At 46.8% G+C, this 26,002-nt stretch overlaps 1 protein-coding gene across 2 annotated transcripts in view; it reads left to right on the top strand.

Moving 5' to 3' along the window:
• The window catches only part of LOC119433462 (deubiquitinating protein VCPIP1-like), a 54,839-nt gene extending 30,103 nt beyond the window's left edge, over nt 1-24,736 (top strand). The window contains exons 10-16 of one of the 2 annotated variants that reach the window (XM_037700677.2): nt 1,170-1,366; nt 4,224-4,475; nt 14,096-14,318; nt 16,425-16,493; nt 18,357-18,556; nt 22,378-22,809; nt 24,295-24,736. In XM_037700677.2, coding sequence (XP_037556605.1) covers nt 1,170-1,366; nt 4,224-4,475; nt 14,096-14,318; nt 16,425-16,493; nt 18,357-18,556; nt 22,378-22,809; nt 24,295-24,372 — 1,451 coding nt within the window. In that variant the 3' untranslated portion in view covers nt 24,373-24,736. Of the gene's footprint in view, nt 1-1,154; nt 1,367-4,223; nt 4,476-14,095; nt 14,319-16,424; nt 16,494-18,356; nt 18,557-22,377; nt 22,810-24,294 lie in introns of both variants that reach the window. The other variant, XM_037700676.2, reaches the window with a different exon arrangement.
• The last annotated feature ends 1,266 nt before the right edge of the window (nt 24,737-26,002 follow it).

Below are 26,002 nucleotides of genomic sequence, written 5' to 3'. Positions count from 1 at the left end.
AGCGAGCACCGGACCAATGGCGAACCGCGCTGGAGTCACGTGGCGGGCGCGGCCAATCGGTGGCTCCGGCACGACCTTCAATCATTTGCTTTTTGTGTGCTTGTTTCTGTATGGAGGAGATAGCTGAAGCGGCAGATTTGAAGACGGAGAAATGCGCTTTCCAACGAGACCAAGATGGCGGCGCTCGGCTGCGCCGTTCCGGAGATATCGTGGCTTGAAAAACGCCGTTCTTTCGCGATTTCCGCGCAATTTTTCGGCACCTTGGCTGATACAACAATTTTTTTAGAGCACTTCTACTTGGTTTTCAGTGATGATATTTCGGAATCAGATAGAATAAGAGTTACAGAAAATGAAAATGTGATTTTCAAAAAATCGATTTTTTAGCCATTTTCCGCGATGCGAAAGCCGCGTCCCCCCTTAAGAAGCATGGTGTCAGCGCCCACAGGCAAACATGAACACATCACACTCGACGAGCGCGGATACGCGCTGTCAAACGCTGGCGTGAGGAAGCGCCGCTGCAGCAGCGAGCGAAGTGACCTTCATGCTGTTGTCTATCACTTCAACGCAAACTGAGCGCCGAGAACACACAGCACACACAAAGCTACGAGCCGCCGACACACCTACACTGCCTAGACTCTGCCCCCAAAACAAATCACTTTCAAGATACGGCCCACGTGCCGCCGCACAGTACGCAGTTAATGCCCGCACATATTTTTCTTGCTAAAAATTAGGTGCATATTTAATTTCTACTGTGTTTAGGGTGTTTAATGTAATTTATACGTTAGTTTTCTGCTTCGGACACATAGAAAATGGCCACACAATTGATTCGGGGGCCTGTTAGACTCTGGCAAATACTGCCGAATGAATCAGCGGTGTGTTTTGACATTTTTTAAGCATCTTGTTTAATTCAACCCACCAGATAATTCAATCAATCTTGTCGGTCCTGTCAGGGTAAAAATAACGAAAGTTGACAGTACTGTTCTTTTTTTCTCTGAAATTTGTGCACAACACCAATCAGTTTTGATTTTTAGCTCACGTATGTAAATCCTCAAATCCGATTGATGAAATAGTCTATTAAATGGTTATGATTAACCAGCTCTAAATTTTTATTATTGTTGTCAAAGATGTGGCGTTTTCGATGAACAACCTCGCAGGCGTATTTGGCTCAGAGCGCCTGTTGCAGCAAGTGGTGGACCAGATCCTGGAGCAGACACGCCTGCCCGAGGATTCGATGGAGGAAGACCGGACAGATGGCAGTGACGGAGAGGCTGGGGGAGGTGGACGCTGCCGTTCACCCCATGGACCTCTCACCTCTCCATCGAGCTCTTCTACCACAGCCTCCAAGTTCATTATCAAAGGCTACAAGGTGAGGGATATCCACTATGGTCAGTCACTGGACAGACAAACCTAAATATTTTAGGTGGCAAAACCACAATCTGATTATGAGGCATGCAGTACAGTGAAATCCCGATAATTCGAGATCTCTTAATTGGAATTGAAGGATAACTTGAACTGCTCGGTTGGTCCGGCCAAAGTCCTGTGTATTTGAATGGAGAAAAACTCTCCTGAATTCGAGCTTCATAACCCATGCAATGGTTATTACGAAAATGTCTCACTCTGATGGTCCGCTTTTCGGACTAACCCGAGCCAAAGGTACGATGCGTTGCTAGCTACTATAATGTCGTGGAAAGACGAGAAAATGTCGCGTAAAAATAACGAGAAAAAAACGTACTCGAAGCCAAGACTGAACCAGAGCAAGCAGAGCAGGAAGGAGCCTCCAGCACGCCCCCCCCCCCCCCCCCCTAGTGTGCCTCCGATTACATCATCTGCAAAACTGGGCACGCCGGAGTACAACGTGCGTCAAGCCTTTCTCGGCTCACCCTCACAATCACAGCAAACTGAGCGCGAGGCGTAATCTTATCACACTTAGGCTTTATGCGGAACCTAGGCTTCTTCCGGCACATCTCTTGAGCTGGTGGAGGAAAGATAAGACTTTTTCAATGTGAGGCCAGTGACTGTTTTGGTGTTGCGCACTGTCCCACACAATTGATCGGGCATTTGTACAGTCGAAACCCACAATAATAAAATCCTGCGACAGCGAAATTATCCTTGCCTCTGCTGCATGGAACTACGGAAACGGAGTATACGTAGCTGATCTGCCGCTCTTACATAGCCCCATACCCACTGTAAGCGAGGAGGCCAGCAAACATCGCTGCCCCGGTTTAGCGAAGCCAAACCAGCTCACAGTTTCGAAGATGGCACTGGTGCCCATGCAATCTCGGACGCCATGCCTAACTGTGCCGGCCGTCGCGGGCTCGCCGCAGTAAGACAAAGAAGTAGCTGCAGCCATGGTGGAAGCACTGCTACATGTTGCGTTACGAGCGCTAAATGTGCGGCATTGAGGAAGAGCAGTGTTGCTGGACGGTCCATTCGACACGAAAGTCAACTGCAGCGCCGAACCAGTGTTGAACTTCGTGCCAAGTGATGTGCTCGGCACGCAACAGTCTGGCCCTGACAAATCTAGTTTGGAGACAGGTTTTCGATATATCCATTGGCAGGACAATTTTAATTCGTTAGAAAGAGAATTTAAGTGTGTGGATTTGTATAGCGCAGTCCACTTAAAACGATACGAAGAAGAATGAAAAGTCCGATCATTATAACCGATCATCACTATATCTGAACTGCTGTAGAAAAAAGCTGCCGAACAAACCTTTGTAGCCCTGTAACTAAACTTCCCACTTGCAATGAAAAATCGACGTTGTAGAAAGTAGGCTGGTGAAAAATCGAACGTTTATTGGTACCTCTAAACAGCGTGTCAAGTGTTAAGCGTGCTGAAATAGTCGGAAATCTGCACTTGCTTTTGCGGAAGTTTCAGGTTCACAACCGCGGTGTGCATCGCGTCCAGCTGCTGCACGAACACTGGCAGCTATAATCATTGAGTGACTCGATCGACAACGGTGCACTATGGGTGAACATCAGGGTAGCTGTCAAAGACGGGCCATTGTCGATCTCGTCGTCGCCTCTGTCGCGGCAACGATCGCCCTGTTGGAAATCTCTTCTCAGAACGAGGTAGCACTATCTGCACTCAAACTCTTCCATCAAAGCACCACCTACTTCTTCGTCAGTAGTGATGTGCTCCCAGAGTTTGGTAAATGTCAGCGGCTGCCACCGTGTTGGTTTCATCCATGGGAAGTTTCGACCTGCCGCACCAAATCCGCCATTTCCATTGATTGGCATGACCACTGCTTCTAACCTCATTAGTGTGGCGCTTTCGGCTTTCAGAGTCATCGGTATCATTGACTGCGAGAGCTCGTACTTCTTTGAGTCATGTAAAATTTGCAGCTTCGTCTCAAGCCACAGCTTTGCACTTAGTTGGCGCACCTACCACTGCTCCTGCGGTGCATTTCCGCGCTCGTTGAAAGAGAAAGAGAGGGAGATTGCAGAAAGGGAGCGTAGGCAGCGTTTGCTTCTTGCTTTTTAAAAATTTTCCCTCTTCTCTGGAAGCTTGTGCGATTGCCAGCTACGCGGACATGAAGCAGTTAGCACCATATTGTGGCATGCTGCGCCAACTTGCTTTCTGTGGCTTTCGCAATCAGCACGCGGGTGTTCAGGCTGCGCAGTAATGGCGGCAGATACGAACTCGTGTAGGCAAACTTTTCGTCCCGTCTCGGTTGAGGGGAAGTTAGCAACGCAAATTTCATGATTATTCTGCATGCATGGCAAAAATTCTATTGTTACATCCGATATGCGGTGAATAACATCGTTATATATGTTTGTTTTTTTTTCTCATAGCCCTAATGCATAAGCTGAACTTTATGCTCTTCTAAGTCGGCTCATCGTTATAACTGATATATCGTTATATGTGGTATCGTTATAAGTGGGCTGCACTGTATGCGAATATCAAGCAGAATTGCATTTACTTCGTTGTATCCAATATTTCGTTATAATGAGGTTTGAGTGTAATGTATGATCATATCGAACATGCACCGGATGATACATGATCACGCTCGGGTATTCATGTGATATCCTCACATGTTTTATGGAATTATAATAAAGACAGAGCATCTTTTTTTCCCCCGTTAAGATTAGCAGGGCGAAGATAACAGGTTGCTCAAGGTTGCTGAAAAAGATATAACGACAAATATGACAAAGGCATACTTGGCTAGTTTGGCTACTGGAAGTAATTACGAGTTTGTTATCATCTTTGTGTCTTGCCATTCCAGACGCTGCACAAGGAGGAGCTGGGTGTCAGCGAGACAGAGCGCCGGCTTCTCGAGCGGATACAGACTAATGCCACCACGTCCAGGAGGAAGCACGAAAGTGGGTCGCCCGAGAGAGACCGCCATTCCACGGTGTCCGGCGCATCAGCCATGTCGCCCATTACTGTGGTCTCCAACACATCACTCCCCTTGGCTCAGCCTGCGTCTGTAGAGCGGCCAAACTTCGTGCGGGTGGTCACCTCCGATGGACGGCAAGTAAGTCGCTTGTGCATTATCTTTTGCAGGAACAGCACTTAAAGGTAGACTGCAACAAAATTATCAACCCCGTAAAGAGCTTAGTTTTAGATGGCTTGCACATAAAGCAGCCTCTGCGAAAATTTCAACGGCAGTGCAGAATTTTACGTTTTAGATGCCAGCAAATGGGTCACGAAAAACTTTCCAAAACAAATTTTTCTTATACTGAAACTAAAAAAAAAAATTCAGCCATTACTGGTCACTGGAAATGACATAACATGGGACGTTGAGAACCAGTGTGGACATGAGCAGCTCCCGCAACGTGTTGAGAATCTTAAGATGCCATGGTATGAGATTTGTCCTATCTGCTAACCCCAGGTGCTCACGTCATTTGTTAAAGGGACACTAAAGAGAAACAGGAAGTTCAGCTGGAATAAAAGAGGGACATTCAGGAATGCATGCCGTTTTTGTTGGGTGCAAAAATATGAGTTATTAGCGGAGAAATTCGTAAACAAAGACCAAATATCTCTTCCTCAATTTCTCTCACCCTAGATTTGGCGCTGAAGCAGTGTCGTCACAGATTGCATTGCTCTCAGCGAATCAGAATGCACCATGATACGTCACCGCTTGCGTAAACGGCCGAGGCGCTGGGCTGGATGCATCATGGCTGCATGCATGGTCGCTGCGTTTGCGTTCGCCACGATGGATACCGTAGCTGCCGCTGAACCTTGCAACGAAGAGCTCGCCAGGAAAGCAGGACTGCATTTCAGCAATATTCAGTGAAACGGAGCGTGAAATGATCCTCTGTGCTCGAGCGGTAGGTGTTTCCGCGTGCGATGGCGGTGAGCCGCCGGCCGCGCCGGCGGAATGCAGAGCTTCGTTTTCGTCGACGGGAGGCGAAGTGTCCGGTCCGCCAGGCGACGATGTTCCCAACAGAACAAGCGTAGAAAGTTGTGCACGTACTCGGTATGGTTATTTCGTGGCTTTATTTAATGACATTCAGCACTCACCAAGCCGCCAGTTTGCTGCTGCAGGGGCACCGGTAGGAGGTTTGATGAAGGCCGCATTGAGGGAACAGCAGCTCGAGAAAGGACTGGCCTCTGGGGCACGCCAAGATACTTTCCGAGGGAAAGATTATACACATAATCCGAGGGCGAGAAATGCAGAGAGCACACCATCGGTTTCTCTGGTTCTTTTGCCGTTTTATCATCGGCAGAGCACTGAGCCATTGCGAACGCCGGGGAGCCGGGGCTCTCCGAGCGACGCCACATGAAAGGACACAATCGAGTCAACACTGCCGCTGCCCCCGATCAAGCGCCTTGGGCCATTTATACAGCCCTCAACACTACACACGAGGCATTTTCTGGCTGTTTCCCGCGAAGTCAACGTTTTTCGAGCCACGCAATACGCAACCAAACACCGTAGAGCGGAACAGGTGTACACGACGATGCATTGACCAAAAACGAAACTACGAAACTATCACGGCCGCATGTATCGCCATGCCATTTTTTTTTATTTATTTAATTTTGTGCTAAACTTGTACTTCCTCGCTTGAAACGGTTGAAAAAGTTAACAAATGCTGTTTATGTACGTTTAAGGTGTATTTCATTTTGCATTTTATTAACAGCGATAAATCGCTCTCGACCAATCGCGACCGGCCTGCGTTTGTAATCTCCGACGTCACGTCACGTAGTGCGGGAATTTCGAAGGGGCGTCAGCACCTATTCTTCAGTTTTTCGCTATTTTCTCGCTTATTAAACATCTGTTTGCAGTAAGAATGGTATGGCTGTTATCGTGAAAGGATAATCTACCATTTAAGCTCAACTTCCGGTTTCTCTTTAGTGTCCCTTTAAGGCGCTATTTAAAGGCTGATAATAAAAGAATTAAACTATTACCAGCCCTGCAGCTTTGCCAAGATTGCTTTGATAGTCCAGTAGAGTCGAACCTCGTTAATACATACCTGCTTAATGTGTAATTGCGGTTTAAACATAGCCGCGAAGATTCCCCCACCCAGCCCCCATTGAATCCCATGTATTGGCTGACCGCTTAAGCCGTAGTCGCTCATTGCCTACCGAACGGTTAGTGCGTACTATTTTTCTTGTTTACACGCACAGGCACAAAATCGGCAAAATCGCATGGACGCAGACGTTCGATTCTCGAGTTGCGACGCCTGGATGATAGTCGCAAGCGATAGTGAACTTAAAACATGGCCACCATTACGTATTCCCTGCTCATACAGCTGTTGCCGATTGCCGCGCACGAAAGCATGGCCTTCGAGATTAGCTCCCGGTAACGCGGAGAAGCTGCTGGTAAGGGGTGCAAATTCTCTGTCACCGTCGAATCCAGTTCAAGTAGTAATCGCACAGAAGCATATTTTATTGCGAAGTGCATTTCTGCCGTCGTCGTGGACGTGGCTTTGAGGTTCCGTGTTAAGTCCAAACACGGTAACATCGTCGCCGCGCGCCGTACGCTGTATGTGCGAGTGAAAGCTTGCGAGCGAGAAAGACGGGGCAAAAGCGCGCTTCTGTCGCACGCAAGGCCCGAAGGGGGAGGCGAGAAAGGGAGGAGCTTACTTCGGCAGCGGCCGCCGTATCTTCAAAGCGATCTGCAACGTGGAAAAAGTGCATGCCCGGGCAGGCCTCATCTTCAAAGCGATCTGTCTGACAAAGTGCAACTAGTGCCGGTAGCTTCGTATGCGCTGTGCTTTTAACGTCTAGTTCGCGTAGAAGCGAGAGACAGCACGCTCGCTGCTGCTGCCGCGCCTCCTCACTCCAGCATTTTGAGAGTAAATTGCCGGGGTCATCGAGCGAGACGTGTTCATGTTTACCTGTGCACACGTTACACCATGCTTATTAATTTAGTTAGTAAGTGGGTCCTCATGGACAAACTGGCTCGCGGCCTTATCAAGTTCAAAGATGCCGTCGTGGTGGCAAGGCCGCCACGACGGCAAGTGAAGATTACCGATTTTTTGCTGCCCACCCGCAAATAAAGCCTGTCTGAGTGCCTGTGTTTGAGAGCATTGTGACATAGTTCTATTCCGGACGGTAAGTAGTCACTAAACTATCATTGGCGGTTAATTCATACATCGTTTAGACGCATGCCGAAACGTCGTTCCCGGCCGACTACATATTAACGAGGTTTGACTGTAGAGCCTCATTCATGCATTTTTGAAAATGCATGAATGCGATAAAAAAAACATGCTGAAAAAACGTACCATCCAAAGTAACTAGCAAATTTGACACACTCAACTGTAGTTGTCATCTACGTAATGCGAAGCGTCGCGCAAATCGTTGTGGCATGAGGTACGTGACACCGATGCGCGTCAAGCTGGTGGTGCTCCGGGGATCCGAGACGTGTTTCGTTGTTCTCCTATTGTGTAGTGTTTTAAGACGGCTATGGGAAACCGAAATGAAATCGAGCTGGGGGGTGAAGCCAGATGCTGCCGGGGTAAAATGTGATGCTCGCATCGCGTCGCCAGCAGCAGGGAATGGCAGTGCGTTTAGTTTATCACCTACTGAATGCATGCAGTACACTTCCAATGGCGCTACGCCCCACGTACTGTAAAAAATATAGGTGAAGATGCTTATTGCAGTAGGGTTGGCAGCGAATGTGGCATGCAATGACTTAGGAGGAGATTTGCTAGTACAATCGAACCCACTTATAACGATACCGGTTTTAACAATATATAAGTTAACAATGAGAAGCTGCTGCACCGTCAACTTTTGTATGTTTTCTATGGTGAAATAACCTGCTTACTACAATGCCCCCATGCTGCATTATCGGTGATAACGACGAAGTCTGTCTACTGGGTGTCCGTGCCGAAAGGGAATGGAATGCGAACTCCTTGAAAAGAAAAAAAGAAAAATCGAGCTGTTCCACGCTGCTGTGCGCTGTTCATCTTTCTCAGCATTGCCAGCCTCGCGCGCCTCTCTCCCGTCGCTCTTCCACCCCTTCGAACACGAATGGGCTGCGCCCATTACTCTAAGCCCTTCGAAACAAGAAAGGGCCTCGCCAACTGCGCTGATAGCGCTGGGCTGGCGGAGCACCCCAAATGTGCGACACAATAGAGCCAAAACGGCATTAGCGTCATCAGTGAAAATCGTACGTGGCGACCTGGTAATAATCGGTTGTGCGCGCAGTAGTGAAAAGCGTCTCAGATGAAGACGTTCGCCGCTGCCACGCTGTGAAAGAAGTCGCAAGGCCTTCGCCGCTGCGAGCGCTAATCAGTCACGAGATGAAGAGAATTGCAGTTTCCGCACGGCTTTTGTGCAAAATAGGAACAGAATTTTGCTGATTCATTCAATAAATCAAAGCGTGTTTACGTAGAAATCGTTTATTGTTTTCTTGATACCCTCGATAATTCGACATTCGGTTCATTTGGACATTTCGGTCCCTTGAAATCTCAATTGAGGTTTTACTATAGCAGTGCCATTCTTGAACGCCGACAGCCCCAACTAGTTGCACGCGATCAGAGCACGCAGGAAGCAGAGTTAAACAGTTAAAACGAGTCAACACAATGAGCAGCTGGATGGAGGAAGGCGGTGGGGAGGGACACTGGCCTCCCCACCATTGTAGTTTTCTCACGACAGCTCTGCCATCCCGTTACCTTGATCTTTTATTTCGATAGCAATTATATGGACACTCAAAAGAAGATTTCTGCCGTCGTCGTCGCCGTCGCCGTGAGGTTCCGTATGACGTCAATGGAGATAAAATCGTCGCCGCGCGCCGAACGCTGTATGTGCGAGTGAAAGGGCGCCAGGGGCGCGCGCTTTCACGGGGAGTGAACGCACGGCGGAGAACAAACGTGCGTTCTGTGCCGTGCTCCCTTAAGGGCTGCAGAAGTAGGCGTCTCTTTCCTCCTTTACAATCACCATATATGTAGAGCAAACGCGCCTTCTTCCGACGCGCAAGAGGCCGTGGGGGAGGGAAGGGAGGCGACGTTTAGCTGCGGCACCAAGTGCCTATTTATATCAGAGGCTCCGGCAACAGTCACCAACGCCGCACGCATTTTGAGCGAACGCGGGCAAAACGCCGACGGCGTCGACAACAGTTCTGCGTGTTGCCGGTGCTGCTGCATGTCCAAGTTTATACAGCTGATAAAGCTGTATAAACTAAAAGTACCCATCCTTACTCCGTATAGCTCTCTACAAATTTGCTATCGCAATTGATGCTTCGCCTTTCAGGCGAAACTGCGACTTTTTTTTCATGCAACCCAGTTATAACAATTATCGGTTATAACAGTGACATTTTCGGGGCACTTGAATATTGTAAGTGGGTTTGACTGTACCGCAATAAGAAACTGTGTGCGCGCCAGTGTTCTCACGCGAGACGGGCGGGCAAGTATTGTGGGAAAGCTGCTGTGGCAAGTGGCTACTGCTCTTGATCACATGCACCTCGCACATTTCCTTGTTTACGTGGGATATAGCACCTGGAAAACGTATAATACTATCGCAATTTTGCCATGTATTGAACCGTCGTGTTGAAATATCGTGTTTTCCAGAACCTATAAATCGATAAAAAATGAGCATAACTCAATTTGATAACTTTTTATGTCCTCAGCCGCGAACATTGGTACTGGGAAATCGTATGTAACGGGATCATATCAACGAGGTTCTACAGTATGTGCTGCTCATTTATAAGCAATTTAAACCAAGTGAAATTTTATTGCAGCTGGCCTCGTTATTAAGAGCTCGAAACTTGGTTTGACAGTGCCCTTCCATCTGTCTGTGTGCTTGTGTTATCTTTTTATTCACCAATTCTTTGCATTTGTTATTGATTTATTTTGATATCTACATATCTTGATTATCTAAAGGCTATTGCCTTCAGGCATCAATTTATTTGTTCATTGAAAGTAGATTTTTTGACACAATTCTTGAATCTTCGCAACATTGGAAACATCAGCAACAGGGCAGGTTAACGGTGTATTTGACTTGTCATTTAAGAGCGCCCTCTCGCAGCTTTACGAAGGTCATGTAAGATGGCAGTTAAGTGTTACTGCTAGTGTGAAGTTCTCTTCCTATATTTTGACACCTACGAGCCTGTGGCGACACTGGGCACCGGCCAAGCTCCTTGGTCTTTCACCACCTCTTTGTCACTGTCCAACGACACTTTGCACTCGGGGAGGCCAATCTGCATACAAACAGATTAACATGCCTGCCAAGTCTTCTGAATTTTGATGCAATAGCGTTAAGGGCCCCGTGTCGCAGAAAATTCGGTGTCGGCATCGGCATCTGGCGGAAATAATCATGCCGAACCACATCATCTCAAACCACCCCGAATGGGGGGGCCCTTCACGTGGCACAAGGCGTTAGTGAACGAAAATGGAATTTCTCAAAGTAAAATTCGTTAAAAAAATCGTAACGTACGACTTAACCGCAACCTACAGACAGGATAGCGTTGGATTGTAATTTGAATATACGAGAAAAAAACCTGATAAACAGCCAGGAATCTTTGAATGCTATCGCGTTCCACTGTTAAAGGCGAAACTTAAGCGTCCTCCAATTCTGATGGTGTGTCGCTGTACTTTGGTTCTAGGCAACATTTAGGGGAATGTTGTAAACGAGCCTTTCTAAATTTTGATTGGGCCCTATGTCGCAGAAAATGTGGTGCTTGTGTCCTTTCTAAATTCTGATAGGGCCCCCATGTCGCAGAAAATAAGGTGTCGGTGTCGCGTCAATGGCGTCCAATCACGCTATCACGTTCCACTCTTAGAGGCGAAAGTTAAGCATACTCCCAAGTTTTTTTCATATAGTTTACAAATTTGGGCTAGTATTACAATTTTATGAATGTTGCTTCAGTTGGAAATCTTTCGGTCATAAAAGGATGCCAAATGCGGTAGTACTTACTTCGAGAAAGTTTATACGGACAAGTTCCTGAAGCAGGCAAAATTGGCAAGAGCAGTGTCAATGAAAAAAGTAATTGTGATCTAAAAACAGTGTATTGCTTGTCAGTCTTTACTGTTTGAAGTTGGCCGCTGTTCTGCGTCTAAAGGTAAACCATCATTAATGAAGTGCATGTGTGTCCCACGAGAGGCGTGTGCTCAGGGTAAGCTTTAACAAAATGCATGCTGTTCCTTTGAGTAGTTGTTAAATAAGTATGAATTAATTATTTTAGCTTTCAAAGCTCACTGAAGCAAATACTACACTTTTTGAGACCCATAACCTGAGGGTAGTAGTTGGTCATATTAATAATCATTACTGAAAAGCAAGGAAATTCATTAGGGATACAATGATAACAAGGACAAACATCAGGGAACTATGTTGCACAAAAATATATACTACAGTATAGACCACTTGTAACGTAACCGTTTATAATGCAGAACCCTGCCATAGAACTTCATGTATACGCATACCGTTTACAATGCAGCCGCGCGAGATGAAATACCGGTTATAATGTGGCTTTCGCGGAAAAATTCCGCCGACAAGCGCAGTAATGAGCATGCTTCTCAACGAGGAGAGCAACGAGGGCAATGCAGAAGAGCATGGGATGCGGAGCGAACGAACTAACGAGAAAGAAAGCGGCGGCGGCCTAGGCGACGGAGAACCCTTTTGCTCAGCTGCTTATCAGCGGTGTGCTTTGCACTGAACGCAGCTTCAGTTTCTGTGCACCCTTCGCGATGCTCGTCGCGAAGTGCAGATGTCACGTCTGCGACGCTGTCAGTTTAAGCAGTGTTCCACTAATTTAGTTTGGAGCTGTTAAGCTTTATGTGCACTTGTGAGCTTCCGCCGTTCGTACCAGTGTGCACACGCACCTATACAAACTTGGTAGGCATAGGCATTCGTAGTAGTTGCCGCCGCCGATTGCCTGAGGAACCAAACTCCGTTTTGTACGCATTGCTATCAATTCAGTCCGTGCACATGATCGCATGCGTAGTCTCTATGTAATCATCTACGGGTACGAACATATCAAGGGCGAGCTTCCCATGACGGTATGTCGCCGGACACTCCTGCCGGCTAGGCATAACCAGCACGCCTCGTCAGTGACCAAAGTTGTGGTTTGGTGCCGAGTCAACGAAATGCATTGCAATGGCTGTACAGCACATGGAAAGCGGAGAAACCCCCTTGATAATGAAAGTGAGGGCACGGGCAACACTCAAATGGCAGCAGCTTGTTCCGCGGTCACCATGATTTCAACACTGTACATACGCCGATCAGTCCGGAAAATCGGATGAGACACTGTACTGGGCCTGAAATTCCGGTCACCATCTTTTTTTTTTTTAATTATTATTTTGTCTGCTTCATGCGAAGGCTGCGTGTACTTAGAACCTTTCAACAATCGTAAATTTAAATGGACGCAACACTGCCGGTCGCACACTTCGATTCTCGGGTACGCACGGCTGCTTGGTCTACATGTTTTGCATATGTGCAGGCCTTGGAAAATTATTGTTTTGGTTATAGTGTGGTACCGCTTATAGTGCGGATATTCGCAACTCCGGCGACATACGTTATAAGCGGTCTACTCTGTACAAAGAAACAGTTACAATAATGAAATGTTAGAAAGAAGAGGTGTGCCGAGAAGCAGTGGGACCTGACAAGCAAGTGATGTCATTCTAATTAAGGCACTACAGTGCAGACCGCTTAAAACGAAAGTCACGAGTATCCGCACTATAAGCAGTACCACACTATAACCAAAACAACTTTATTGCGATAGCATTTATGTGGACACTCCAGGCGCATTTCTGCCCGTATATAGTCCAAGGGCGATAAAGTCGTCGCCGCGCACCGTATGTGCAAGTGAACAAGTGCAAGGGTGAGCCGGCAATCGCAGCTCAATCTCTCGCACGCAAGGGAGGAAAGGAAGCGTATTGTCTTCCGTTGTGCGCAAGGCTCCGCGGCTAGGGTAGGGAAAGGGGGAGGGTGGCTCTACTCTGGGCGGCCACGCGCTCCCGCCGTGGCCGCTGTATCTTGAAAGCCATCTGCGATGGGGGCACAGTCTGCTGTGCGCTGTGTTTTTGCGGCTCGGTTCGCGTTGATGCGAGACGCAGCTTGAAGGTTAATTCGCTCGCTGCTGCTGCTGCCGCGCTTCCTCATTATAGCATTTTGACAGCGAGTTTAGTAAGATGTGTTCATGTTTGCTTGTGCACGCTTGACACCATGCTCGTTAATATGCTGAGAGCCACAGCAGTGGACGCACTTTGGCCCGCTCCCACCATTGCGTCATTCTGCCCACTCCGCATGAGGAATGCGTGGCTGGCGAGGCACAGCGTGGCGGGTGAAAAATAGGAACGGAGCTATTCATGCGCCAGAAACGCTGGAATGCACCCAACGGTGCCAAACACGCTGGTTGCATCGTGTCGTTGGAGTATGGATGCCGGTCGTTTGCCACCATGATGTCGCGGAGCTCGGCGCGCACGTTACGTCGGAGTATATCTGCGGCTTGGGGGGGAGCGTTCGCAGTCTCGGTTGACTGCCAAACTTCCAGGCAGGCGCACTATAATCGATATTTCGTCTCCCGTGATTGCACTATAAGCGATACGCATTTACATAGAGTGCTATGGGAAAATTAATGGGAGTCTGAAAAGACTGTATTATATCCACTCCTGCACTATAAGCGGTTACGTTACAAGTGGTCTATACTGTACCTGTAAACTATTTTCAGTTATTGCCGCTTTGTCACAGCTATTGTCATGGTGTCTTGCGCAGGGACAGCTGAGGCCCAGTGCCTTGGGCGTCACCTTCACCGAGCTCCAGGCATGGGTGACCACTGAGTTTGGGATTCCCGCCGAACGGCAGCTTCTCAAGAGTGGCATCCCGCCTCGGGTTTTGGTGGCACCCCCCAATGGCGGTGCCCTGTCACTTTCCCACGGCGACCGCGTCATCGTCGAGGTGGTCGGGGCTGACCCCTCTGCCGGCGCCGTTGCACATGGTATGGTTATCGTCCCGGAGGCTGCTAACCTTGGGTTAATTACGCTCTAACCAGCTACTTGGCTGTCTGTTGGACAGCCATCTTGACCCTTTCTCCGGCTGCGGGAAGCGTGCTGCCTACCTATTATACATGTGCAGCAAGGTCGTCAGAAGCATTATTCTCGCTGCCGGAATGCGTTGCCATCTTGCAGTCACATTGTAAAATTTTAAAACAAATGCAGTGGTGCCCCCTGTTGCCAAAAAATGTACCTAAAGTGGTTCCCACGCTTCGAGCCAATTTCGCAGATGCTGTCCGCTTCATAATTTTGCATGAGTTGTGGCTTTAGAAGAGACGTTAAAACTTTGAACAAGTTTTCTTAGCGCCAAAAAGGCATCATTTATTCAGAATTTGTTACGAGTCTGTGTTGTGCAAATTGCACACGCAGAGCAGCGCTTGCAGACGCTTCCAGCGTCTCGCCACGCCGCAGCTCGGCAAGCGCTACAGATCCACAGCAAGTTGAATTTCTCATTACTCCTAATGCGATACGATGCACTAATCAAAATTCATCCAAACGCAGCTAGTTTCTGGAGCTGATTTCTTTGTTACCATTGAGCCTATTTTGACTCTTTTTTTTTTCTTTCTTATTGTCACGTTCTTTGGGCTACAGTGCGTGCAGGTCATGACAGTCGCGCTTCTTTATCTTGAGTTTTTATAAATCTATGATGTGGCTATTCGTTCATCCCGAAAGTGTGCTTGATGGGAAGGTAACCTAAAAAATGACACTCCAAAAAGTTTGTGTTGTAAAAAAAAAAAGCCAGACTGTCACGACCTTCAGCACGCATTTAGCTATGCAGTCAATACTCAACGAGTTTTCCATTGCGTTTTTCAAGCTCCCCAGGCCCTCCAATAGTTCAAGGGAGAAACATTCTGCTCAATAAAATGATCTTAAGGTATCACTCTGAGACTTTTATGGATGCCTGAGGGAGACATTCTAAACATTTGTACCAATTTTTATCAAAATTCATAAAGAAATAAGGAAGTTGATTTTCAAAGCCACATCCCCTCTTAATCGAAGCGTATATGCGAAGCGATTCTTATTAAGTAGATTTCTTTTTGCAATGAGTCTATGGAAGACCAACGAAACATTCCCGCATCGTTCAGTATATCCGAGAATTTGGCTTAACCGAGTTCTTTAACTTTAATTTTAGTTTTGCCCATCGCCATGGCAAAGCGGAAGGTTGCGAATATAGATGGTTGGCACTGTTCAACTGTCCAGAAACATACCCTAACATATACGTGTGTCCTTGCTTTCCAAAAACAATTAAGAAATGGAATGTCTTCGCATCATCAGTTCATCATCAGCATGGAAATCTTTAACACCCGCCGTGGTTGCTTGGGGTGCTAAGCACGAGGTCGCGGGATCAAATCCCGGCCACGGCGGCCGCATTTCAGTAGTGTCGAAATGCAGAAAACAGTCGTGTACTTCGATTTAGGTGCACATTAAAGAACCCCAGGTGGTCCAAATTAATCCGGAGTCCTCCACTATGGCGTGCCTCGTAATCAGATGGTGGTTTTGGCACATAAAACCCCAGAATTTTATTTTTTAGAAGCCGGCATGCGGCTGCACTGCCAGTTCAGAGGCACCACCATGTGAGTTCGCACTTCTAAGAGCATAGTGAGCATCACGATATGTTCAAATTAACCGTTGCAAACTCTTACATGTTCAAATTACCGGGCGTCTTCGCACATTGAAATACCCATCATTTCGACAGGACACAGTGTCAGTTTGAAGAAACTGGAAGTTCGAATTAACCAGATTCCACTGTATCAGCACGTCACCTCTGAGATTTTTCAGCGCACCGTGAGCAGCGGCGCGTTCCAATTTATGCGTCACTTCCAGAAAGTTGTAATGGCTATGCTTTTTTTTTTTCTGCTCAGTTTCAGTATATATAACGCATTTATTTTTGCAAGCCTTTCGTGACGCATTTACTTGTATTTCAAATCTAATATTTTGCTTTAAAAATATCTACATTATCTGAAATTGGGCTTTTTACGTGGTTCAAGATTACATTGTAGTTGGCCCTTGAGGCTAAATTGGCGATGTCTTGCCTGTTGTGTGATTTCCAGGGGGCCCGCTCGATGCAGCCAGTACAAGTGATGACACCCTGGAAGGTGACTTGGTAAGGCATTTGCATGGTGAGTGTAAACACTTTTCCGTATCATTATTGTCATGCCTCCATTTACTCTATTTATCCGATTCTATTGTACAGCTTTTGCTCAGTAAGATGGCTCTGTACATTGCCTGCACATTACATTCAGATAGAAGACTGAAATCACGTTCGCTGCATTGACCACTGTCAGAGCCAGCGTCATTCCCATTGTTGCCACTAAATCAACTACGGCACGCTGCTTTCATTACAAAAATTCATTTGAAGATGTTATTCTACGTGCTAAGCTTATAGTAACAAAACCCTGTCACATGTTCTTGCTGTTCCGGACACTTGCATGTGTCTCTCGGGACGAACTGGCAAAGTGGTTGTTTAATCATGCACTATCATCCTGTTTGCAGTTGTTGCAGAGTTCTTCAAACAAATGCGAAATATCAAATGCTGTGGACCACACAGAGAACAACATGTGATCCTCTAGACTGCAATAACGAGCTTTCTGACAGTGGCAACGACAAACTTTAAGCGTGAATAAATTGCTAATCTTGAAGGCAAATTCTGCAGGGTTCATTTTGTTCTGACTGCAAAAATTTGAGGCATGCTGCATTTTTCTCATGGAATTGGGTAAATACGGCACTTAGATATGATACACAGTGTTGTTGAAGTGATGGGTTTTAACGTCTTGAAGAAACACTAGGGCCGTGAGAGACTTCAACAGCTGAAGGTTGGGAAAGAGGGAGGGACACGTATGAGGCCAATACTGCGAGGATGAGCAGTTCAGGCGAGATGGCTGGTTGGTGCCTTGATGCAGATTCCTTTTGCGAGCCGAAAGTTGTCGATCACATTGTCTGCTGAGTTTTTGGAGGCACGACACAGTGAAATGGTAAAGGCAGTGGCAGCACACGGAACATTCACTTGCAAAACATTGGCTGCATGACACGCCATGCTCCTTCCTAGCTTCTTTTACGCTACACCTGTTTATGTTTAGTGAAATGTATGCTGCTCATACATACTTCGAGGAGAAGGGGAACCGAGTGACTCGGTTTTTGGTTAGTTGCAACCATATAAAGCTAACAGAGAATGAAGTCAGGGAAAGCACAGGGTAAATCATGTGTTCATTTCTTAATTGAGTTGTTATTTCTACATTTCGACAAAAAATGAACAGTTCAGTTTCCCTATGCCTTTCCTGGTTTCATTCTTTGTTTGCTTCGTATGGCTGTAACTAACAGCCTTACTTGCGTAATATTATTCTAGCACCGTATTTTCCGGTCTATAGGTCGCACCCCCCTCAAAACGGCAGTCGCACTGATGTATAAGACTCAACTGTTCATTTGGTAAGTAATTTAAAAAACTTACAGTGACGCATTCACGAAGTGAATGCAGGTCACGTGCAGGCGTATTGGTGCCATTGCTATATAATTGCGTTAGCAATCATATAACTGCCCTAACTGCGTAGTTAGCGCAGTTGCACACGCCGTATCTTGACAGCGATCTGCAGATCGCTTTCAAGATAAGGTTTCGGGTCAGTCGACTCGCGTTCGCCCTGCCGCCGCTTGCGTTGCTGCTCCATCCTTCTGGCACGGCAACTCGATCACGAGACGAACCCGGTACCTCCATAGTGCGTGCACAACCCGTAGCAACAGCCAGAGGAGGTCAACCCAGCGCGCTTCGCGTGGTCATAGCATCCAATCCGATTTTGACCGCAGTTTTTCTGGAAAAAATACAAGTTATGTAAGTTGCACCATTCTATAAGACGCCCCACGAAAATTCAGCAAATAAGCACGACTTGCACACCGGAAAAAACGGTACCTTGCTATCGCTGTCCATGCTTCGCCTTTCGGGTGAAACTGAATTCTTGTCTTTTAACTGTCCTTTTGGTGCCCTCGATTTGCAGAGGTTCAGAAGATCCTGTCACTGGAATCAGGTTTACGGGCTATGCTCGGCCACCTGAAGCGGACGGGTGCGTCGGTGTGGTCGTACGCACAGGAGAACGAATGGCTGTTCTGTCGTGGAGGCCTGTTCTATGCACAGATGCAGCGAGACGTGGGCCTCGTCGATGGCAAGCACTGCCACTTGCCGCTCATCCCCGACAAGGTGACACACACACTGCTACTAACCACAAATAATATTTGTTTTAAACAAGATTAACAGCTGTTTGAGAAAAAGCATTGAGCACGCTCAGTATGTTAATTCTGCCAAATAATTGAAGTTAAAGGACCACTTAAGAAAAAGCTCAGTTGGGCTGTGCTAGTAAATTATCCTTCAGGATTGCTAAGGAAAGCCAATCTTGCCATGAGATGAGGCCTGATTAGCCAGAAAAGTCACTACGACACAAGATAGATGGGCGACACTGCTTTCAAGTTTCTGCACCAGCTTGCCATGACGTCGCACATGTTGACGGCATCTGTTTGGGCCTAGTTAATATCTTATCAGTAATGGTGGACTACATTGTGTTCTAATTGAGCCAGAGACTTAACTTGGCAAGCTTCGATAACTTTACTGTGCAACAGTTGCGAAAGTACAAGAAATTACACTGAAATGCATGACGTTGCACTTTACCTGCACTAAAGCTTTGGTGCGAAATTCAAGAAATGGAAGTTTGACCTTCATTTTCTCTTCTAGTAACTGGCCTGTTATTGCGAAATTAGCAACAATCAAGTTTTGGAAGACTTCTTTATCAATCTAAACTGATTTAGTGCTTCTCTGTAGTGCCCCTCTAGAGGCAATATGCCACCTGACTAAACCTCTTTCCAATGAATTGCAAACAGCAGCTAACAGCGGGGAAGAACGTTTCAATCAAGTTTACTAGGAACGAAAAAAAAATATGGCAATAAAATTTACATTACACCGTTCTTGGGACACAAACAGACCACACAACTTCCACTTTGATTAGAAACAATAGCGATGAGTTGACTAAAAAAATACAGTGCACTGAGTTGTCAACATAACGCAAGAGTTGCATACAGTAGAACCTCGTTCATACGTCTTGGAACAAAATGCAAGAAGAAATGTACAAGCCGGGAAAATGTACAATCTGAAGTCACTACAGTCAACGTCCGATTTTTCGGACTCCCCAGGCGCCGCGAAAACGTCTGAAGCATCGAGCAGTTCAAAAAAAACTAACGCGTGCCTTTTACTGCCCCCAAGGGCTCAAGTTGCCACAGGCACGTCCGAAATAGCTATGAAGGCCGGCCAGTACACTTATTAGGCGTATCGTAGTCCGTAGTGTGCTACGAGGCAGCGGGTGCACGCGCGTATAGTTAGGGAATACATGCAGTGTCCCGTGACAATTTTCTCTTACTACTTTTGGTATGCGTCACTGCATAGCACCGCTGTATTCAGGCGAAGCTGACTTTCGGGAACCACCATTAGGCAATGTGTCGTGCTTTCCGAGCTTTCGATTGGTGAGGATTACAAAGGCGGAATCGACGCCGTTGTTAACAGCAGCGAATTGTTTCAATGAAAAACATGGCACCAAACAACAAGAAGCTTAGTAGCAACCTTCGAAGTAGCTAGGCCTAGTGTTGCTGTGGTAGAAGAGGCTACGGCTGCCAGCGGATATGCGTGCGAGAGCGCCCGTTCAAGGAAGCGAGATAATGAAAATGGCAGCTGTGGTGGCTATGATTAATGCTGTTTCGAAGCAAAAAGACTGGAAAATCAGACGGTGAACGTTTTTTGCGTCCGAATTATCGGGCATATCTGAGAAATTGAGCGTCCGGAAAATCGGTAGTTGACTTACTTACATGACATTGACTTATTTACATTTACATGTGCAATGACCTGAGAGGAGATTGGCTGGTACCGGAAAAGGTAACCGTGCGTGTGGCGGCATTTTCATGTGATGCGGGAGGCCCAGACACCACTTTTTTTCCGTGCTCATGTTGGTTTCGACGGGAATTCAGGGCGCAGGCTCCTTTCCCAAGTGTATCACCCCTGAAGAAATCCGAACGCCAGGCCGGGGTACGCTTGTACCCTTTTGAACCAGTGGGTGCCCGGCGGCAGTGGGAATCGAACCCACAGCCTCCCACAGCCGAGGCAGGCGTTCTACCACTAGGCCACGGCTGTGGGAAAGCTTCCGTTGTGGGCGCCTGCTGCCCTCTATCACGCATACCTCGCACCTTTTCTTATCAGAAAACATACCATACAATTGCAATTTGGCGGCATACTGAACTTTGCTGCCGAAGGATGGCGTTTTCCGGGAATGTATTGACCGGTAAAAAGAAGCGTAGCTGTATTGGATCGTGTGTTTCTTGTTCTTGACCGCGAACATTACTGCCAGGAAATCACGAAACAGGGTCGTATCAATGAGGTTGTACTGTATTTAGTGGCTAAACAAACCCCAAAGTGATGCTCAGCTAAACTAATACAGTCGAAGTAGGCTATATAGAAGCCGTTTACGTTGAATTATTCCTTATATCGAACAATTTCTGAACACCGTAAAGCTACAATGAGAATATATAGCAAGAAGTATGATTACCTCGAGCAAATATTGCAGCCACTACTGATGCATCAAAGTTCAAACAGCACGAAACTGCCCCAGAAGTTGGCTTTTCCGCACAGTGGCCAGGGGAGCTGCCAACATGAAATGTTGCAAAAGAATTTCTTTCGGGCTGCCAGCAGTGAAAGTGGCATCATCTTTCTCACACTTTGTGGGGTCAAAGAAAGCATAAGAAAACGTAACAGTTTATAACGAGTCTTCAAGGTCGCATGACTGAGCATCAGTTTGCGGGTTCCATTCCTCGTCACGGCGGTCACCTTTCGATGGTAGCAGAATGCGAAAATGCTCGTGTGCCTAAGTTTAAGTGCATCTTAAAGAACTCCACGGGCTTGAACTCAATTCGGAACACCCCGCTTCAGCGCCGTACAGGTCCTTAAAATCCTTAAATGCCCTTGAAATTGAAAAGTGCGTTTTCAAGGCCCTTGAAAGTCCTGGAATTTGTTTCCCTTCCTTGAAAATCCTTGAATTTCGTGAGCAATGCACTCTGATATTGACATTGCGACCTCCTTTCTGTGGTAGATCGGCGTCGATCTGACAAACTCCCCATTTCAGAAATAATATGCAGGCACGAGCGCACATGGTTTTGCAGAACTGCGTGGAAAAAAATTAAAAGGCTTCACCGCGTCAAACCGCGAACGGAGCGGGAGACACGTGCCGTGCTTCGGTGCTGGCATGTATTTGTTATAATACAATGGATGTGTAGCAAGACTACACTGAATGTGTTGGAAATGTTCGGTAAACTTGCCCAGTTAACACTGGAGAAGTCAGAGTAGCTGTTAGGAGCATTCATTCTGTTTTGTGAACTTTTTTTTTTCCGGTATTGTGAACTTGCAAAGTGATCAAGGCTAGGCATTATTAACATCATTTGGATGTAAATTTATTTACTTTTATATTAGTCCAATAACACTATCTGAATGTTTTGGATATGTTTGGTGAACTTTACCCAGCCTATACTGGAGATATCTCAGCCGCTGTTGTAAGCGTTCATTCTGTGTTGTGATCTTAAAAAGTCATCAATACTAGACATATTTATTATAATTGTGATATACATTTATTTATTATAAGTGCAATAAAACTAGTCATTTTTGGAAATAGTAGAGTATAAAAATCCTGCTATGGATGCCGCTATGAGTCCTTGAAGAACCTGTGACAGTGTCCTGGAAAGTCATTGAATATCCTTGAATTTTTGCCTTGCAAACCTGTACGAACCCTGGCATGACTCATAGCCTGTATATTGCTTTAGGCACATGTCTTTTTCTACCGCTGCACGCCATGTTTCTGGGGCAGGACTCAGTCGAGCCTTCTACAGGCTTTTCATTCATGCCCTAAACATTGCTGAGATGTTGAATAAGAATGAATGATTAAAGCCCCTGAATTTATCATTCGTTTATTTTTTTTATTGATGTTTATGCCACAGGTGTTCACGTACAATGCCAAGCACGACCGCCTTGAGCTGTGCTTCGAGCCCTACGGCCACTTTGCCATTGGCCCCGACGTGGAGGCCAAGATTGCAAGCGGTCAGGTCGGCAGCACAGGCCAGCACCATCAGAGCCCGACTGCATCGCCCACCTCAGCTGCAGCCTCGTCCACGGTCACCGAAGGAGCGTCCACCTCGGCGGATAGCTCGAACACCGGCAGCGGCTTCGCAGACGAAAAGAAGTCTGCAAGCGTCGTCGCGAAAGCGAGCCGGACTGTGGTGCGCAAGGGTCCTGGCTTCACAGTGTTGGCTCCTGCCTCGCCCGAGAAACCGGGGAGGCTGACGGAATCAGGTTCCGGACAATGTGAGCAGAAAAGCGCTCTGGAGCAGCTCCAGACAGTCGTCTCCATGCTCCAGGACCAAGGGAGCAGGGTAAGAGCTGTTCACGCTACCCGCTGCGGTGTCTCAATGGCTGTGCCATTCTCGGGCTAAGCAATTGGGGTTGCTGGTTTGATTACAAGACCTGCAGACGTGATGGCTGCAGTCTGTATAGGTGTTTTCATTTCACGATATATTGAGCCATAGCACCGACTGGCAGAGCCGTTACATGTGGCACTATATATAGACTGGCCACACAGTTGCCACTTCCCGCCAACTGCAGCTTATGCAACCATTATCTTCACCAGGAAACGCGTGCGACGAACGGTATGCACGAAAGCAAGCTTTCTGGTTCTTTTCTCGGTACCGTCGCTGCCGCGGAGGTGCAGACGTGTGTGCCATCTGGTGGTGCTTCAAGGTGGCTTCCTCCGCTTTCCTCCTCGCACTTTCTTCGCTATCACCTTATTGCATTTCCCAATACACTCCGCGTTCACTCTTTCATCTTTCGCTGTGCTCATTCCCTCGGTTATGCCGCTGAGGCACACCAATGCTCAACTCAGGAATATGCGCTTAGGAGCTGTGGTTTAAAAAAGATGCTATGGATATCCAACTTCAGTCACCGACATGACAAGTGCAGTTCGCTCCCGGCTCTTATTGCGCCACTTCTCTCACTTTTCACATGCACATGCAAAGCTTGGCGAATATGCAAATGTGCACGATATATGCAAAATTTATAAAGTTGCAAAGAAAACGTGAAAAGGTAGCCCGCACCCAGCTGTAGGTATGCCTATTGGTTGCACCGCTGAATCAACTGAACGCACTCGCTGTGCACACTGCACCACGTAAGACATATACACCATGTCTCATTTCCATTTTGTACCGCTCCTTGCTCCCACCCATTACACTGCCCCTTCTGGCCACCATAGCTTGTGTGTACAAGCATGGTATGATCGTTTTCCATGTGTTTGTCGCGAGTACACCCCTCAGCTGAGGCAACGGCAGTGACGTGCTTCAAGATGCTTGCAACTCCCCATACAAGTTATTCAGAGTCCGACAACGGTAACCCTGCAATGCCGCCAGCAAAGTAGCTGAACTTTTGCAGCCACTTTGTGGATGAGGCCTCCGCTGCCTTCAAGTGAAGTGCAATAAATGTTGGTTTCCCACGCCTATGAGGAGTGTTGTTCCATGTTTTATTCTACTAGAATTTGAAGCCCCAAAAATATGTTTGCGGATATTTAGTGCCACGAAATGGGTGAGTGCAATATTTCACGATGAGTGTACACGCGTGCGTTATAACATTATGTCAGGCCGACTGAGTTAATGTAGGAGTGTCTTACATACCAGTTTTTTCTTAAAAGGTCTTGAAAAGTAGGTTGTGCTTTTTATCCAAAGATGCGACACACTCTAACTGCTTAATAGTCTATTTTTTACCGTTGACAGCATAACTGCAATGTGTGAGCTGGTTTCTTATAACCAGATTTGAATGAGTTCACGCCTGGAGAAATCACTAAAGCCTGCTGATTGTCTTTCATTTTACAGGCTGTCACTGAAACAGATCCCGAACCCAGCTGGAGGAAAGGGGGCAATGAAGATGCCGATAGCATGGACACAGACTGACCGGCCTCACCCAAGTTCTCCTTTCTGCCAAAGGAGTTTGGTGAAAAAGAGAAAAAGAAAGGAAAACTGCTGCGTTGTGATAGACTGTCATTTTGTACACAAGTTCTGTACGTACGTGTACTTCATTGATAATGAAAGTGCTTGTAGTAGTACTAAATCTGAACAGGGCTTATCTAGACCACTCAGCAAGTGCTAACGGGGTATGGTGCCAAACACACCTCGTTTCAGTTGAGAGAAGTGTTTGAAGAGAAGGGACGCCTGAACAGCCGCGTGCGTGCTATTTATGAACGTCTAGTCCATACCACCGCATGTTTCGACGGCGAGATTAAACGGGGAGCAAGCCCTTTTTACAGGGCCAAGGAGTGCTGACAAGTATGTCATAGTCCCCAGCTGTGCATAAATGTATCTATAATTGAGCTTTAAAAGGGCTCTAGTTTGTAGTTTTTTTTCTTTTGTCCTTTTTTTTTTCTATGTGTACAGTAATGAGAGAGTGCGTTCAACTTTGTGCATTGTAATGTGATTTGGTTCTCCTGAGCTGAATAAAGTGATTGATTTTGACTCTCTGTGCTATTCTTTGGAACATTCTATGCGATGCCCCGTCTCACTTTCCACCCCCCTCGCCCTCAAAAAAAAAAACATTGCTGCACACACTTAAGAACTGCTGGCAAGTACTGTATTTATTCAAATATAAGGCGACGTTTTTTTCCCAGAATTTTTAGCCTCGAAGTCACCCCATGCCTTATACGCGAATTTTGCCTTAAGGTGTGGCTTCAAGGCAGTGTGAATTTTGCCTTCGTGTGGCTTTGTGGAAGTGCATGCTGTGGTGTCGTGCCGCCACACTACAAAAGAAATTCTCACTGCCGTGAAGCCACACCTAAATGCAAAATTTGCATATAATGTTGCGCTCTCTAGAGTACGACAACAATATGTATATGGCTTTTGGACTTGGTGCTATGGGTTAGGAAGCCTATGGCAGTGAAGCATACCGTATTTATTTGATTATAAGGCGAGGGTGCAATTGGGGGGGACCCACGAAGAAAAAAAACTTGGGTATGCACATCAATACAAGGCGATACAGAGTAGCAGACCGACCGACTTAATGTAGGAGCGTCTTGCATACCAATTTTTTTCACTGTCATCATCATATTGTTACGAGCCATTCCTGTACATTGGAGAAGGCGCCAGCAAGGGGATGAAGACAATTCAAGAAAAAGGTTGTGTGGTTGTTTTTCCGCCATCTCGACTTCTCTTTGTACACAGGGTGTCCCAACTATCATGCATGAAGATTTAAAAATATGCAAATGCCACGTAGCTGGACATGTGAGCAGCTGCCGGCCGAGTGCGCACGGAATAAAAAATGTCACAGTTTCGCCCTAAGGGCGAAGCAATGAATGCGATAGCAACACAGCAATGTCATACGAAGTAAGGTAAGGTAGCAATATGAATTGTAGTAAACATGAGCTGATTAAGTAAGCAGGTGTGCTGCGGTGTAAGTAGACCGACATGAAGAGAGACTCGATGACGACGAGAAGGCGCGTGTGAAACGGTGGTGTTGATGAGAAGCGCTTCCCGTGGGCAGCGCGTGCAAAGGGACACACCTGTAGCGCTGCACTGCCGATCCGGGCAGCAT

The sequence above is a fragment of the Dermacentor silvarum genome, chromosome 11 (assembly GCF_013339745.2).
Source record: "Dermacentor silvarum isolate Dsil-2018 chromosome 11, BIME_Dsil_1.4, whole genome shotgun sequence".
Classification (NCBI taxonomy): Eukaryota; Metazoa; Arthropoda; class Arachnida; order Ixodida; family Ixodidae; genus Dermacentor; species Dermacentor silvarum.
This window is presented reverse-complemented; position numbering and strand designations above follow the sequence as displayed.